We start from the raw sequence: 16068 nt of genomic DNA on the forward strand, positions 1-16068 counted from the left end.
CAAAAATGTTCCAATTTTCTTTGATGAAATGAAAACACAGCGAGACGATCAACGTCACCACAAAAAACACAGACACTAAAAAAACACAGCGTGCACAGTGCCATGGATACGCATTGCTATCCTCTGTCATGATTGACGAGTCAGTGTGTAGCCACACCTTAAAGCACCCCCTGCTTTATCGTCAATTCTTAAATAAATTACATTATAATTAAATGAATGGGACTATAATTTACAAAAGGAAAATCATGCTGCACTGAAGAAGACATGAAACTAGCAATTGAGACCAAAAACTCCTGAAAATGTTTACTAAGGTAGTAACAAATTAAGTGAGAAGTAGGGTCAATTCTTTATAGGCTACCATGTAATTTGATTTAAGTGGAGTGGAGTCCCCTTTCTGGAAATGAGATAGAATGCAGGTTTAAGGCACTTCACTTTTCAGACTGGGAAGTCCATTATTTATTACAGTCTATGGTGATAACACTGAAGCAACAGCTGTGCTGGACTAAGGACACACTTATCATGGCAAATAAAAAAACAGAACTTCTTCCTTGAGTTTGATTTAAGTCTAAAATATAATCATTCACAATCCTCTTACAATTATTTCCCATCATTCATCAAACTCAGAAGTCGACATTTACATGAGTACAAGTCAAGTCGCATTGTCACACTGAGCAAACAAAAACACAAGGTTACATTTCAGCATTACATTACCCTTTGCTTTTAAAGATGTGAGCCATTACATAGCTATTGACACAAACAGGAACAAATCTATCACTAGTGAAAATACTGTTTTTATTGTTTTAGCCCAATTGGAACCCATTCATTGTATGTCACAATGCACATAGATCTATGCAATGAAGCTGAATTACAATGTAAGAGAAAAGAGTAGACCGAATGTGAAAAATGTTAAATTTTCTCTAATAAAAACAGCTATCTCTGCACAATGCAGGATGGACTGAATCTAAAATGTTGCAAATGATGGTGCAATACTGCATAAAAAATGAATCCTTTGCCCATGATCCATGGCAGTGTTATAAGGTGAAATCCATTAGAGTACATTTATATCCACATCCCTGAAAAAAGTGTATCAATTATGTAATAATAAAGCATTCAGAACAGAAATGTCAGGAGGAAAGCACTTGCACACTATGGTATTTTATTTCTGGTATATTATTTCAACCTGCAATTAACCAAAGTTGGACATCCTAAAAACAGGCTACTATTAATGTTTTTTTTTTCATTCTTATTTTTTTAAGAAAGTAAGAGGTCCATACTATCCCTTCTCTCAATATTGGCTAAGCTTTGGTGGGTCAGACATAATCACTGGCAACAGAGCATTTGTATTGACCTATATCTGTTCGTAAAGAAGGTAAAAGCATTTAGAAATATTGTTTGTTGAAATAAATGCAGAGCCCTTTGTGTGAAGTGTCTGCACCTTAGTCAGTCACTCCATCAATTTAAACCATTCGTAAGCAGCAAAACCTATTTGGGCCATTAGCAGTGCTTTCAGAGGTTTAGTCTGCTTTAAATTATAAATACACTGTGCTTAAATAGTGCAGACAATTTTTCATGGCAAGTCAAGGAGATTAAAGTTATCCAATTTGTCCATTTACAGTGCTCCCATTTCCATTCCACATCAGGACTTATCCCGAACCTATGTGAGCTGCTGCTGAGCTAACGTTGACATGCTACTCCTGAATAGTAGTGAATGTCCATGGGTCAGGACACCTTTTCCAGCTCATGAAGTCTTGTTCTGTCCTGCTTGTTAAATAGGAATGTATCCTTGGCGGAGCCCAGGTTCTGTTTGCCCTTATCCTCCAAGACTTCTGTTCCAGCAAAGTCATGCTGCTGCTCCGCATACTGTAGAGGATGGCCTATGGGGATTTTAGTCTGCTGTGTGCCCATCTTAGAACAGTGGGAGATGATGACTGACAGAGGGGGGCGGGATACTGTCACCAGACTGCCCCCTACTGGAGAGACATGAGAAGGGCAGCGGCATGAGCTTTCACAGCTACTGCTGCTGCTGCTGTGTTCAGGGAAAAGGTCAACGCTGAGGCCGTTTGCCTTGAGTCTGATGGAGTCAGTGATGCTGTTGTGAGTGAAGTTGTGCTGACTGCTGCTTCTTTCAAACAGCTCCTGCTGGCCCAGGATGTGGCGGCGGATAATCTTACGGAAGGTCTGTCGGAACTCCTGGATGCGGTAGGCATAGATGAAGGGGTTGATCACAGAGTTGGCATGGGAAAGAATAATGGCCACATACATGATCCAGGCCGGAGGACGATCACACAGAGGGCAGAAGAGGGTGAAGCAGTTGATGATGTGTAAAGGCAGCCAGCAGACTGCAAACAGCCCCACGATGATGGCCAGAGACTTGGCAGCTTGGACCTCTTTCTGCAGCGTTGAGCGCGACTTCTCTCCATGAACCACTTTGACCTCCATCAGCTTGAGCTGGTGGCGAGCAGCCATAAAGATGCACAGGTAGATGGCTAGCATCAGCACCAGGGGAATCAGTACACAAGCCAAGAAGTTGAAGTAGACCATATACTCCATGACCACCACACCCTCAAACAGGCACTTCATCAGGCCGGGCGGGCAGGTACTGTTGCTGCTCTCAGGTAGCTTGTGCCAGCCCATCATGGGGGTCAGACCGATGATGATTGATAAAACCCAGCAAATGGCGATGATACCTTGTGCCCGCTGGCCTGTTACCAAGCCATTGTACCTGGAGAAGGAGACAATACAAACATCAGAGACTGTCCACCCCCAATAAATCGTTCAAGCAGCCATTTCAACTCATATTTATGTTTATAGTGACGACACCTTCTAGTGGCTGTAGTAGTTATGACGGGAGAAAAGCATGAAGTAAGGTGACAAAGTAGCCTATAAGAGATTCTAATAAACCAACACAGGACCTTCTCTGTAGATGCTAGATCAGACCCAATACTGTCAACGTCAACACAGCCTAAGCATGCTGTTAACGCTTGACATTCCCTTCCGTCATTGCAGTCAAAGCTTGACTGTAACATTTAGGTTTAGCGCAGACCTGGGCCCGCGGGTCACATCCGGCCTATTGGGTGGCCCTAACCAGCCTGCGTGAGGTCAGTTGGAAGTCAGCAATCAAACGTAAGTAAGTGTACATCATGCATGGAATACAACTGCATTGCTTTTATTTGGAAGGCGATTGTTTTTTTGTTGTTGCTTTTTTTTGTGCGAACGTATGTAGCTCCTTTTTCTCAGGTTGCAAGTCGCAATTAAAAATAAGTAGAAGAAGAAGAACTGCAATGTGTCGGAGAGCGGCGAACTGAGCTCACGAGACGTTAGCATGGACGTGAATGAGCTGTTATTCCTCAAAAATGTCAGCTCATAGGAAAAAAAGAAAGGTCAGTAAAGAGTTATTAACCAAACATGGACTTCTAAGTATTTATTTACTAAAGTCAAAGATAAAGCCGTGTGTTTAGTTTGCGGAGAAGAGATAAAAAAAATAGAATTGAATTGAATTCATTTTGTACCAAACCACAATCTTTGCTAAAGATAGCTATAAAGTAGTTTTTGTGCCTAAATTTAACCAAACTGATTTATATAACGCTCCTGTGGGTTGTATAAGGGGCTAGGAATAAACGGCCAATATTTTTGCATGGTTTGGAGGAGTTGTTGAAACATCAAGCATCAGCTGTGTTTGTGAGCTGATAACTCATGTCTACAGTCAATATAAGAAAGTTTCCAACAATTATCTCATGATAGATAAGACTGTACACTGTCATAATAATCTTTGTGTACAGTATATGAAGTTCCTCCTCAACTGATAATTGGATTAGCTGATTGTTCTGTGGAAGCACTTCTTATGCCGGAACTAAAAGAGAAAGGATAAACAAACAAAGTCCTCAAAAGGAAGAGTCTATTTTGAGTATGCCTGTGTGGGAGAGCAGCTGAGTTCTTTGGCTTGTTTCTATCACATTCTTGAGATGTTGAAGTGCAAAGGTTAATGCTGCGAAAACAAATTAAATATGAACTTTTATTGTGAGATCTCCCCTGCCTGGGACCACGAAATAGATTAGACTGAGTTGAGAAAATAAAAGAAAATGTTAAGACAACAAGTTATGGTACATTTCAAATACATTCTCTCTGTTTAAGAATATTAAATAATGCACTTTGGTTGTTTCTTCTGTTTCTTACTTTCTACAGTGCTAAAGACCTTTTGGTACCACTTTCTAATAAAGGCAGCGCTTTGGAAATTGTGACTAGAAGTCTTATTTAAAGTTAATAAAAAATGTACTAATGCTTTATCGATCGGTTATTAATGAAACCAATCCGGACAACTTTTCAACGTTTGGAAGGCCCGGTTGTAAAAAAAAACCTTTGGTGGTTTTTAATGCAGTTATAAATGTTTATAAATGAATATTAGGCCCTGTAGTCTGCAGCTAATGTTAATCCACCCCCTGGATAGACAGTGGATCTCTTTCTCTAACAGGCTAGTTCAGTTTCACTGTCACAAGGGCTGATACAGAAATAAGTCTTTATAATACCTAACATCTGTCCAACCTTCCATATTGTGATTTTGCACATATGTATTCTCCCACTCTACCATCTCATCATTACTTATCTAATGCATATAGTATGTTATCCTCTGTTTTTATTTTATATTTTAGTAGTAGTGGTTCAGTAAATTCATAGTGTATTGTACTATGTAATTTTCCCATTACAATACTTAAAGTTAGTATTATATGTATCACTTTTCCCGTGCAAGCCTATATAACTGGCTATGTGTAATATAAGAATTCCCAATTTAGGATCAGTAAAGTACATCTATCTATCTGCCTATCTATATAATAAGTCATTAATAAAAGGTTTTTATTATATCAGGTCTGTTGTTGTACATGTTCTCAATATGGATTTGTTAAACTGATTTAAGTTATCAAGTTTTTTTGTCAACCTAAAAAGTGAAAGGTATCTCACAAATGATCTATGAAGCATTATTAAATACTTTATTAACCAATAACAAAGCCACTTCTTAAAACTCCTTTATTAACATTGTATTCTTATAAAAGGAAATAGTCATGTAACTGCAGAAGAGCTACTCACAGCCCTTGGGCTCACTTACCTGAGAGGCATCTTGATTGCAATGTAGCGATCTATAGCGATGGCCAGCAGGCTGAAGATGGAGCTCTGCGTGAGAACCAGCACGAAGCAGGCAATGAACAGGCAGCCATAGAAGTTGGAGCAGAAGCCGGTGCTGATGACGATGGCAAACGGAATGGCCAGTACGCCCACGGCGATGTCGGCCACCGCCAGCGACACCACGAAGAAGTTGGTGATGCTCTGCAGGTTGCTGTTGAGGCCCACGGCCCAGCAGACCAGCACATTTCCCAGCACAGAGAACACGGCAATCAGCAGCTCTAGGACGATGTAGAAGGAGGAAGCGATGGGGTCTTCCGGCATGGTGAGACAAACGTCGAGCTCACTGATGAAGAGGGAGGAAACCTCACCTCAACGACCATAGCTGCAGCCTGGCAGCCGCTGAGCTCAGCCTCCGCACCTCCAGCACTTTCAGAAACATCCACCAGACTCCCCCAAGCAGCTGTGGTACCTCCTCAACACCTGCTCGTCTCCAAAAGCTGGGTAAAAAGGTTTATTCAAATAGATGGAGCTGTCATCTCTCCTAACTCGCACAGGACACAGTCGCATCCATCCACTCCTGATAAAACACTCCTCTGCTGTCCTCTCCCCTCAGCGCTTTCCCCTCAGTGCCTTTTTCCCATGAACTTCTCGAGTGGCTGAGATGATGCCGACAACTCTTCACTGGAACATCATGTGGCTAAAGAGGTGCAAAAGTGGAAAAGAGGAAATGCTTTCACAATTAAGGAAGTGCATTTCAACAGACACACACTTGCAGTGTTGCAGGACTATATCAATATTTCCCTCTTCTGCTAATACTCTGAAAAGACTTAAGGGTTGAACTCAATCTTGTTTTTAAATTCAATAATGTCTTCCTTTCAAAAGGCATAAATGTTTCCCACAATTCTCACCACAAATGAATGTGTAGGTGGGGTCAACTTGCCTTAAAGAGCCTTTAATCTAAACAATTTAATAGAGACTTCAGGTGGTAATACTTGGGTATTTAAATTTAACAATACATCACCAAAAGCATCAGCTGATTCAAAATAAAGATTTAAATTGCTCATGAACCAGGAGGAGCTCGGAGTAGAGCCGCTTCTCCTTTGAGGTGGTTCAGGCATCTGGTAAGGATGCCTCCTGGGTGCCACCCTAGGGAGGTGTTTCAAGCATTTCCAACTGGGAGGAGGCCTCGGGGAAGACCCAGGACTAAGTGAAGGGATTATATCTCTAACCTGGTCTGGGAACACCTCGGGATCCCCCAGTTAGAGCTGGTTAATTTGGCTCATCTTTACTAGATGCCCAAACCATCTCAACCGGTTCCTTTCAATGCAAAGGAGCAGTGGCACGGGCGCCCGGGGAACTCACGTGGTAGAGTGCACGCCCATATACAGGGACTCTGTTGTCAACACAGCAGACGCAGGTTCGATTCCGACCTGCGGCCCTTTGCTTGTCAATCCCCTCTCTCCCCTTTCACGTCTAAGCTATCTTGTCTCAAATAAAGGCCTAAAATGACTAAAAAATAATCTTTGAAAGGAGCGGCGGCTCTACTCCAAGTTCCTCCCGGATGTTTGAGCTTCTCACCCTATCTGAGGGAGACGCCAGCCACTTTCCTGAGGAAACACATTTTGGCTGCTTGTACCCTTTTTCCCATTTATCGGTCCTGGCATGTTGCCAACACTGTCAGTCATATCTTTTTTTTTTTTTTTTAGATTATTTTTTGGGCTTTTCCATTTATTTTTAGTGAGAGTGGATAGACATGAAAGGGGGAGAGAGATGGGGGATGACACGCAGCAAAGGGCCGCAAGTCGGATTTGAACCATGGGGTGCACACTCTTACTGGGTGAGCTAGAGACCACCCCACTATCATATCCTATCTGACCAAACCACACCCTCACGGTCCTGATAAAGCAGGTTAACTATAAGTGTTAATAATAAATAATAATTAAGGGTTTTTTCCCAATCGTGACTTTGATTATTGCTTATGTAGTCATAAACATTTAATGTATTAGAGGACTAGTTTTAAATGATGACTACATGAAATGTGAAAGGCATCAACCGTATTGGCGAAAACAATTAAACCTCAAATCTGCAAAGCGTTTTTGGTTTTAAGACCCTCAATACCGTTTTAGTTCGCTGTCACAGCTTCTTCTTAGCGAAGCCCTTTTTACTCATGCTACCTTAGGTCTTCAGGGCATTTTTAAGTGTTTAAGCAGTCTAAGAAATTTGGCCTATGTGGTGTATTCTCAATAAGTGAATCACAAGATTGTCTGATATCTGTGAGTCATTGGCCATAAAAGGCTCAACAAACAGACATCTGCTGTTTTTTTGGGGCTGAACTCCCTCCAAGTCAAGTTTTCAGAGATAACAGCTGTGCTGGAACACAGAGGTCTTTGCTCTCTGAGGCAAGGTTTTCCCTCTGGGTTGGATGAGACCTTTTTACTTGTTATTTCAAGGTTGATAGTTATCAGAAGGTTTATTTCGTTCATTCTATTTGACTTACACACAAAGTTTTGGTTTGTCTCTTTCCTTTAACCCTTGGGTATTCATTTGTCTTGATGTGTGGTATAATATTGCAGTGTATTATAATGTTTGAAGCAGCAGAGGTTTGTCCAAAATAAAAATCCCAGAGGACAGTAAAGGAAATAATGAATCTCTGAAAACTACAGCAGTGACTCTCCCATGCTAGCAATGCCTCCAAAATAACAAGCTGTCCTGAGATGGAATTATGACATACATCGGAGAAACTCTAGGGAGTTATAGTGAAACAAGGGACGGTGAGGTATTTCAGGCTTGGATCACATAAATTTTGCTCAGAAATAAAATTTTAAAAGAATCTTGTAACTTGTATTCAGATAAATTCAGATGAAATGTGTTGTACAGTTGGTAAGTGACTTAAATAACATTTACTTAATTTGCCTCAAACCCTGCTAGAGCATCACCAAATAGAAAACAAATGCCCTAATCATGCAGAGGAAGTACAGGAGGAGCAAACATGAAAGCTCTCAGCTTCCTGCTAACAGACACACTCACTGTACGCTGCTGATGGTAATCTAAGTGACAACATGGCTGCTGGCTGAATATGCTGACAACTGTGCTCTGTCAGTACCCTATGTGAGTCAAGTGCAGATTTGAGTCATGCATGCTCAAATTTAAACAGTTTACGGCATAACGTGTCATACTGAAATTTGTGAAATCCATAAAATAATAAACTTAACAGAAGATGGAAATCATTTCAAAAATGTTTCATCTATCTATGATTGTTTTATTGTTAACGTGAGCTCAACATGCCATTCAAGTGAGAGCCTTTGTTGTGTTTGATTGCTAACTTGTTGCCAGCAGTGAACGTTGTTAAGTAGGTCCATTTTTACTCTATTGACATTACAGAAGTCTCTCATTAGCATTCTGCATAGATATATATCTATGAGCATCTTGTAAGCTACAAAAATGATGCGTGTGCAACTCACGTCTGCAATCAACTCACATCGGGTAGTGACAAGACCAGCTCTGTTAAAGGACCCATTGCATGAAAATTTCATTTTATGAGGTTTTTAAACATTAATATGAGTTCCCCCAGCCTGCCTATGGTCCCCCAGTGACTAGAAATATAGATAGGTGTAAACCAAGCCCTGGGTATCCTGCTCTGCCTTTGAGAAAATGAAAGCTCAGATGGCCCGATCTGGAATTTTGCTCCTTATGAGGTCATAAGGGGCAAGGTTACCTCCCCTTTCTCTGCTTTACCAACGTGGCAGTTGGTCAAGGCCACACCCCCAGCCTCCACCTTGCCCCCCTAGTTGCTGTAATTCTGCACCACGACTGAATTTTGGGAAAGAAACTTCAGAAATGGTATTAGGGGACCACTAAGGACTATATAAAAGACCAAGGAGCATCATGTCATGGGACCTTTAACAAGTCTGCCCTACTGCGTTAGCGCATGAGCTAAACACTGACCCCACCACCAAAGAAAGTGTCCTATACCAGTGGTTTTTTTAAAGTGGGTTCCGGGGAAACCTTTCATCAATCAAAGTAACACAGTGGCAGAATGTATGACTATTTTAATGATAGGTTTTTATACACTTTCTTAATATCTAAAAGCAAAAATCCAATGGGGGTCCGTGGTCTAATTTGTTTCATTTTAAGGATCATCAACGTGAAAAGTTTTTGGGAACAACTTAGAGCTGCAGAGATTAATCAGTTAGTCGATTAATTGTCAACTATTAATATAATCACCAGCTATTTTGATTAATCGGTTTGAATCATTTTTTATGATAAAAAAAGTATGAATTCTCTTAGTCCAACTTCTTAAATATTTTCTAGTTTCTTCACTCCTCTGTGACAGTAAGATGAATATCTTATAACCAAGTTAAATTATGATATGATGATACATGATATGTATGGAAGTGTATCATGATACACTTCCCCCTGTCTTTATAGTTCTGCTTGGACCCATGGTCAGATTGGACCAACATCTGGCTGCATGGACTACGGACTACCTCACCAACAGACCACAGTATGTGAGGCTCCATCACTGTGTGTCTGACGTGGTGCACTGCAGCACAGGTGCCCCTCAGGGTACGGTGCTCTCCCCCTTCCTTTTCACCCTCTACACCTCGGACTTCACACACAACACCACCCACTGCCACATCCAGAAGTTCTCTGATGACACAGCCGTTGTTGGTTGTGTCTCTGAGGGGAACGATCTGGAATACAGGTCGGTTATCAAGGACTTTGTCAGCTGGTGTGAGCTCAACCAGCTTCAGCTTAACACCAGCAAGACAAAGGAGATGATAGTCGACTTCAGGAGGAAAACATCCCCCTTCTCACCGGTGAGCATCCAGGGATTGGACATTGATGTAGTGGAGAGCTACAAATTCCTGGGTGTTCACCTAAACAATAAACTGAACTGGACTGATAACACCCAAGCACTCTACAAGAAGGGCCAGAGTCGCCTCCATCTGCTGAGGAGACTCAGGTCCTTTGGAGTGTGTAGGACTCTCCTCAGGACCTTCTATGACTCTGTGGTGGCCTCTGCCATCCTCTACGCTGTGGTCTGCTGGAGGGGGGGCAGCTCGGACCGGGACAGGAGCAGACTCAATAGACTGATCCGGAGAGCGAGCTCTGTCCTGGACTGTCCTCTGGACCCATAGAGGAAGTAGGGGAGAGGAGGATGTTAGCCAAGCTGACATCCATCATGGACAACACCTCTCACCCCTACATGACACTGTGGGGTCCTGAGCAGCTCCTTCAGCAGCAGACTGATACACCCACGGTGTAAGAAGGAGAGGTACCGCAGGTCCTTCATCCCGGCCGCTGTCAGACTCTACAACACCTGCACTACCTGATAATGTTGTAGTTTCTGTTCCTGTTTTTCTCCATCTACATCACACACTTTCTGTTTATCTTTAATATTGGATTTATATTATTTTATTACAAGTACTTACTTTTCAATATTTATGGTCTCAGGTTAATATAATTTAAATTATGCTACCGACTCTTGCTTCTTTGCTCTAATTACACATTCAACTTAACTAATTTTTAACGTCACTTACACCGCAATATTGTTTCTTATCATGGCAACCGCACTTTAAAATTCCTTTTGTTTGACGGCATTTTACTTACTCAGTCTACCATATTTCATTGTCTATTTCTTGCCTGTATTTCTTGCCTTGTATTTCTTGCCTGTATTTCTTTCGTGCTTACTTGTTTGTGTGTTATTGTTTTGTTTTTCTGTTTTTTGCTGTTGCTGCTATGCTGCTACTTGTAACGACAGAATTTCCCCGGTCGTGGGATAAATAAAGTATAATCTAATCTAATCTAATCTAACACACTTGTATGCCCTGGGGCCAAATTGTGCAGTAGCTGTGTGGCCCACCTGAGTCGAATAACTTGCATTTGAATGCAGCATTTACATGTTGACACGGAGCCAACAACATCAACAAGCAAACGAGACAAGGTAACAACCTGCCTTAAAGACCCTTATCATTTTAATTTGATATAGTACTTTCGTCGTCCATATTCCAAAGCAAATTTGCAATTAATCAGATAACCACAAACCAACTGACACGTTCACAGGGCTTTAGGGGCCCCTGAAGCTGTAGTCCATCCCAGTTTGAACTCACACAAATACATATAGCCCCAACTCTTTCCTCTGTATACACATGTCGTGCTGACTATAGTCCTGACTGAAAAGTTGACTTTTTTGTCATATTTTTTCACCTTTTTCACCTTCTTTATATGTCATTTTTATGCATCTAAAGAGCCTCTTGGTTTTAGATTTTGCTATCTTCATCTACTGATCTATTAATGACTTAAATGAGACTCTCAGCCTTGACTTGTTCTGGACCCACTTTAGACAGGGATGATTCAAACATGACTTAACCCAACATTCGATTTGAATCAAGATACCAAGATATCTAGTTAAATGTAGGTTTAAAATGCAGTTGCTTATAAGACACCAACCGGGCAAAGTGGGAAACTGCCCCAGGCTCCAGGGCCTCAAAAGCCCCAGAGTTATTACGTGTCGATTGAGTTTGGTATTTTTGATCATTGCAATTTATTGTTTCATTATTACTCAATTGGGTAATACTTTAAAACAAAAAAGGGAAACAGGGAAACAAACGAGGAACTATCTGTTCGTAAACCATTATATAATGAGTAACTCCTAATAACATTTTATAGCTAATGATGACGAGGCCATCTGACCCCACCTGAGACTACGTTTACACGTGGCCGGCTATTTTCAGAAATGGACATTTCAACCTCTCTGGTTTCAAAAATAACATTGTGCACAGCTGTTGGTTTTCAGAAAAGTGTTCGGTTACGTACTAGTGTGTATATGCGTGTCAGAGCATGCCAAACCTGTAGGTGGCAGTGTAACAAGAAGCTCAAGCCCACGTTAGCCAATCAGAATCATAGACAGTTAATGAAGTGGACCAATAGATCCCGCTGTTCTGGACGGAGACCAGTGAAGGAAAACAGAAGCACTTTTCCGGTGATGGCTAGGCGTTACTGCACAGCCTCCAACTGAGCTCGACAATAGTTGTGACGTGGGCAATATGTCTGAAAGTTGTAAGTCTTCTGGTAGCTGTGGGAAGAGAAATCTTATCATTCCCAATCAGCAGAGATGGAGAGCATAGGTATGTGTTAGGAGACAACATAGGCACAGGCTAATTACTGCTAACTTACATGCTAGTTAACATTATTAATTAAACCTAAACAGCTAATCTAAGTCCAAACTGTCTGCAAGCTTCTCCTGACAATACAGTGATTTTTCGACTATGCGACTGTAAGTTGCGTGGTTATGACGCAATTGTATTTTTAAAAAAACGTCTGCTACGGCGCCATAACGTGAGAGACAAGGTAATGGAGCCTTTTATACATTGTTGTGTTTCCTTAGAAATGAACAGCAGACAAATAGAGTCTTGAAACGCTTCAGATGTAAAGTTATTTGCTGTCAAAGTGGCACCAAAATGAATAGAAGTCAATGGGATGTTAACTGCAGGTGATGGCTTTGTAGCATTAAAATGGCGCCATGGGAGCTACGCTTTGAGAAGAGAGGCTTACCCCCTTGATCAGAATCCCGAATACAGCAACAACAGTAACGAATCACATCCTCTCGCTGCTTTTTCTCACTTCCTCGGCTGCCTAAACCTCAGTTTGTCTCAGTGTCAAATGTGCAAATGAAATTTTCAAAAATCTCCATTCTGGCTGGAGGTTTTAGAAATACTCGTTTTCAGAGGCAAATTTTCCGTTTGCGTGTAAAGGAAGGGTAGACTATAAATGAAGGGAAATGTAAACAGGGCCTGAGACAGGGAAGTTAAAATAAAAACCCTTTCAGGTGCAAACAAACAACCAAATTAGGGGCTATGGATACATCCTTCCTCCATTGGTTCAGTCTTTTCCACCCCAGCCATGATGTGTGCTTCCTGTAAGCTGATTCACTTTAATATTGTTTTGATTTTCATTAACCCACACATTTTATTTTCAAGTTTGAATCATTATTCATGAATTTTATGTTATTTTTTCATGCCTGACTGAGAGTCTGTGACTGTGTCTCAGTCCATGCTGACACCAATTGAGTCAGTGTTTCCTTTACTATTCAGGATTATGTATCACTTTACTTTGGGGGGACGCAGTAATGTGAACTACTTGGGAAAGTAATCAGTATGATCAATTCACAGATCTGTTAATATGATATTTCTGTTAACTCATAATACTATATAGTCCTCCATTAGGAATTAAAAGGGAAGTACTTAAAGGTGCAATATGTAATACATGTACTGTATTAAATCCAAAAAGGACCACAATCTGTTATCAGAAGGATACATGCTAAATTGAAACACTATCTTTTCTGACAACCAAGCTAATCCCATTATTTTCTCATTTAAAATTTCTGTTTAGTGGCAGAATGTCTATGTTTTGGCCTGTGTGTCGACATCAACAACCCATTGTGGGAGTCGGGCAAGGTTGCCTGATGTTCCGGCAAAAATGCGAACCCAGCGCCACAGCTGTAGCCTACATGGAAGCAGCTAACAAACAAATGGGATCCAAGTGAATACCAAGTCCAAATGAGAGACAAGACCAAGAAAAAGACAATTCTACTTAACCTTCATGTTGTCCTCGGGTCAAATTGACCCGTTTTCCGGTATCAATGCTCTTTTTAACTACCCAATTTTAATTACCCAAAATAACATGATTGATTCCACACGCTCTTTGGCAAATACAAATCTCTATTTTCATTACATTTGGGGTGTCTTATTCAATTTTATAGCATTTGGAAAAGAAAAAAAATTGAAGTGGTTTCGCAATAGTATTATTATTATTATAGTGGACATATTCCAATTTGTGATTATCCATCAAGATACATTGCTTTAATTTTTGTCTAAATAATTTCTAATTTCTGCTTTTCTAACTCATACATTAGGTATAATTTCCTATAAATTAAGTTTATTGACCGTAAATTCCAAAAAGAACTGTTTAACTTACGTTAGTTTCACAGTTTTGGGGGGAATTTTAGTGTTACGTAGTGTTGAAAATGTCAAAAAAGTGGCAAACATTACAAAAAAAGTGTCATAAGTGTTGAAAAAAAAGACAAAAACGTAAGAAAAAGTTAAAAATAAAAATGTTAATTTTCAATTTTGATGTGACAACACAAGGGTTTAGATGTTGAGTCTTTTTATTCGGGTGTAACAAGAACATTCTGGATTGCTGATTGAAAATGTAGCCTAACATTTAACAAGAAATACAGGTGTCACTAAAAAACTGACATGTTAACATCCTTGAACTTATTTCTTGTTCTGAAGAATCCATAGTACAAAGTGCTCGCTGACATTGTGTGTGGCCATAATGAAAATAATGATGATGATTGAGGTATATGATGCAATAACCAATATGCTAAGCCCATCCTAGATGGATTATCAATTAAACCAGTGCCTGTTTTTTGAACTAGCAACCTTCATCAATGGTTTTGTTTTGAGGAGGGAATTCAGTTAGAAAAAAAATCATATAGGCCACCCTAGGCCTAGTGCTGGACTGGGTCTAGACCAACTAGTAGGCCAATATTCGGCAAGTCCAATGGTCAGTCCGAGGCAAGACCGAGTCCAAGACAAGTCTGAGACCAAAAAACAAACAATCCTACAGCCCTAGTGAATTGTCTTCAGGTTCATTTCTGCTGGTTTTACTTCTTACAGGTGAGGAAACCTAACACCCAGAGTAGGACAACTTGCAGCCTACCAATCGTGCGAGTGGTGTTGGCCAGAATCTGCCCTTGGGGGGTCTGGGTGTCCTCCCCCAGGGAAGTTATGAGCATCAACGACTTAATTTCCTGTATTCGGATACACTTGTATGTACCAATTTACGGTGGAAATACCTTTATATAGCCTGAAGAAAACACAGATGACAATTCAAAATATGTCAAAGCTATAATGGAAAGTAGGCTATGCGTGCTTTGTTGCGTGTCATTGGGTATTTTTAAGTGGGTACAGGCCTATTGGAAATGCTGGAGCTACACTGCAAACATCACTTTACCGTGTTCCTCACACATTTACCACATGCTTTCTGTCTGATCCGCTTCACACGCAGCTCCTGTTGGTTGGCCTGCACGCTGTCTGTTCACTACGTTACAGCCTATTATAAAGGCACCACATAACACGTTAAGATCGCATGCATAAGGTCTGATGAAATCATAGGCTACATTTAAACACTCAAATCAGGTTGTAGGCTATTGATTTCATGCATTAAAAAAAAATCGACAATTAAAATGACTCACTTTTTTTTTTTTTCTTGATGTCCACTGGGCAGAAAGTAGATTTCCGGCGTTGATAACATCTCAACCCTAAAAAAAAAAATATACCACGCAAATGATGGTTTTCACTTCCCACTGAGCAACAAGTGTGACACTTCTTCAATGTAGGCTGACCAGCGCCTGATCACTTCACCGTGCTGGGTAAATCCGAGATATAAAAACACACTGAATGTCTGATCAATTTCTACTGTTCGCATCAGTGAATGACTTCAGACAGATGAGATCCCTACAGACAGATGAGATCCCTCTCTCTCTCGCTCTCTCTCTCTCACTCTCTCACTCACACACACACACAAAACACATTGAGCCCGTTGTAAAGCGTGTTTCCTCTCCGGATGTGTATTCAGATGAGTCTTTTGATGACACGTACAACACCGTATCTGTGTTGAAACCTGAGACACAAAGAGGTAATCCTTGTCCTGGAACACACATGTGCAGTTTTTTTTTTTTTACTCAGTGACTGCCAGAGACATGTCACAGATGTAATTACTGTTTTTAATGAAATGCACCATTGAGCCTTATAACCGACAGGATCAATCTGGGTGTTTGAAGTGAAAGAGAACTTGCACCTCCCTCATTTCCACCACTGATCATCAGACAGTGGTTGTACTGGGCAGCTTCCAGGTGGGAATGTGTGGAACTGTGGGAACAGGATC

At 40.8% G+C, this 16068-nt stretch overlaps 1 protein-coding gene across 2 annotated transcripts; it reads right to left on the bottom strand.

Moving 5' to 3' along the window:
- Positions 1–553: 553 nt before the first annotated feature.
- Positions 554–15660, bottom strand: LOC116689814 (adenosine receptor A2a). 2 transcript variants are annotated; one of them, XM_032516445.1, is made up of 3 exons: positions 15377–15660; positions 5099–5812; positions 554–2722 (listed from the first exon to the last, which is right to left on the bottom strand). In XM_032516445.1, the coding sequence occupies exons 2-3, from the start codon at positions 5434–5436 to the stop codon at positions 1720–1722; spliced, it is 1341 nt and encodes a 446-aa protein (XP_032372336.1). In that variant the 5' UTR covers positions 5437–5812; positions 15377–15660; the 3' UTR covers positions 554–1719. The 2 variants fall into 2 exon arrangements, with proteins under 2 accessions (XP_032372336.1, XP_032372337.1); XM_032516446.1 differs by having other exon boundaries at positions 15373–15660.
- Positions 15661–16068: the final 408 nt, after the last annotated feature.

Source organism: Etheostoma spectabile, chromosome 5 (genome assembly GCF_008692095.1).
Source record: "Etheostoma spectabile isolate EspeVRDwgs_2016 chromosome 5, UIUC_Espe_1.0, whole genome shotgun sequence".
Taxonomy (NCBI): domain Eukaryota; kingdom Metazoa; phylum Chordata; class Actinopteri; order Perciformes; family Percidae; genus Etheostoma; species Etheostoma spectabile.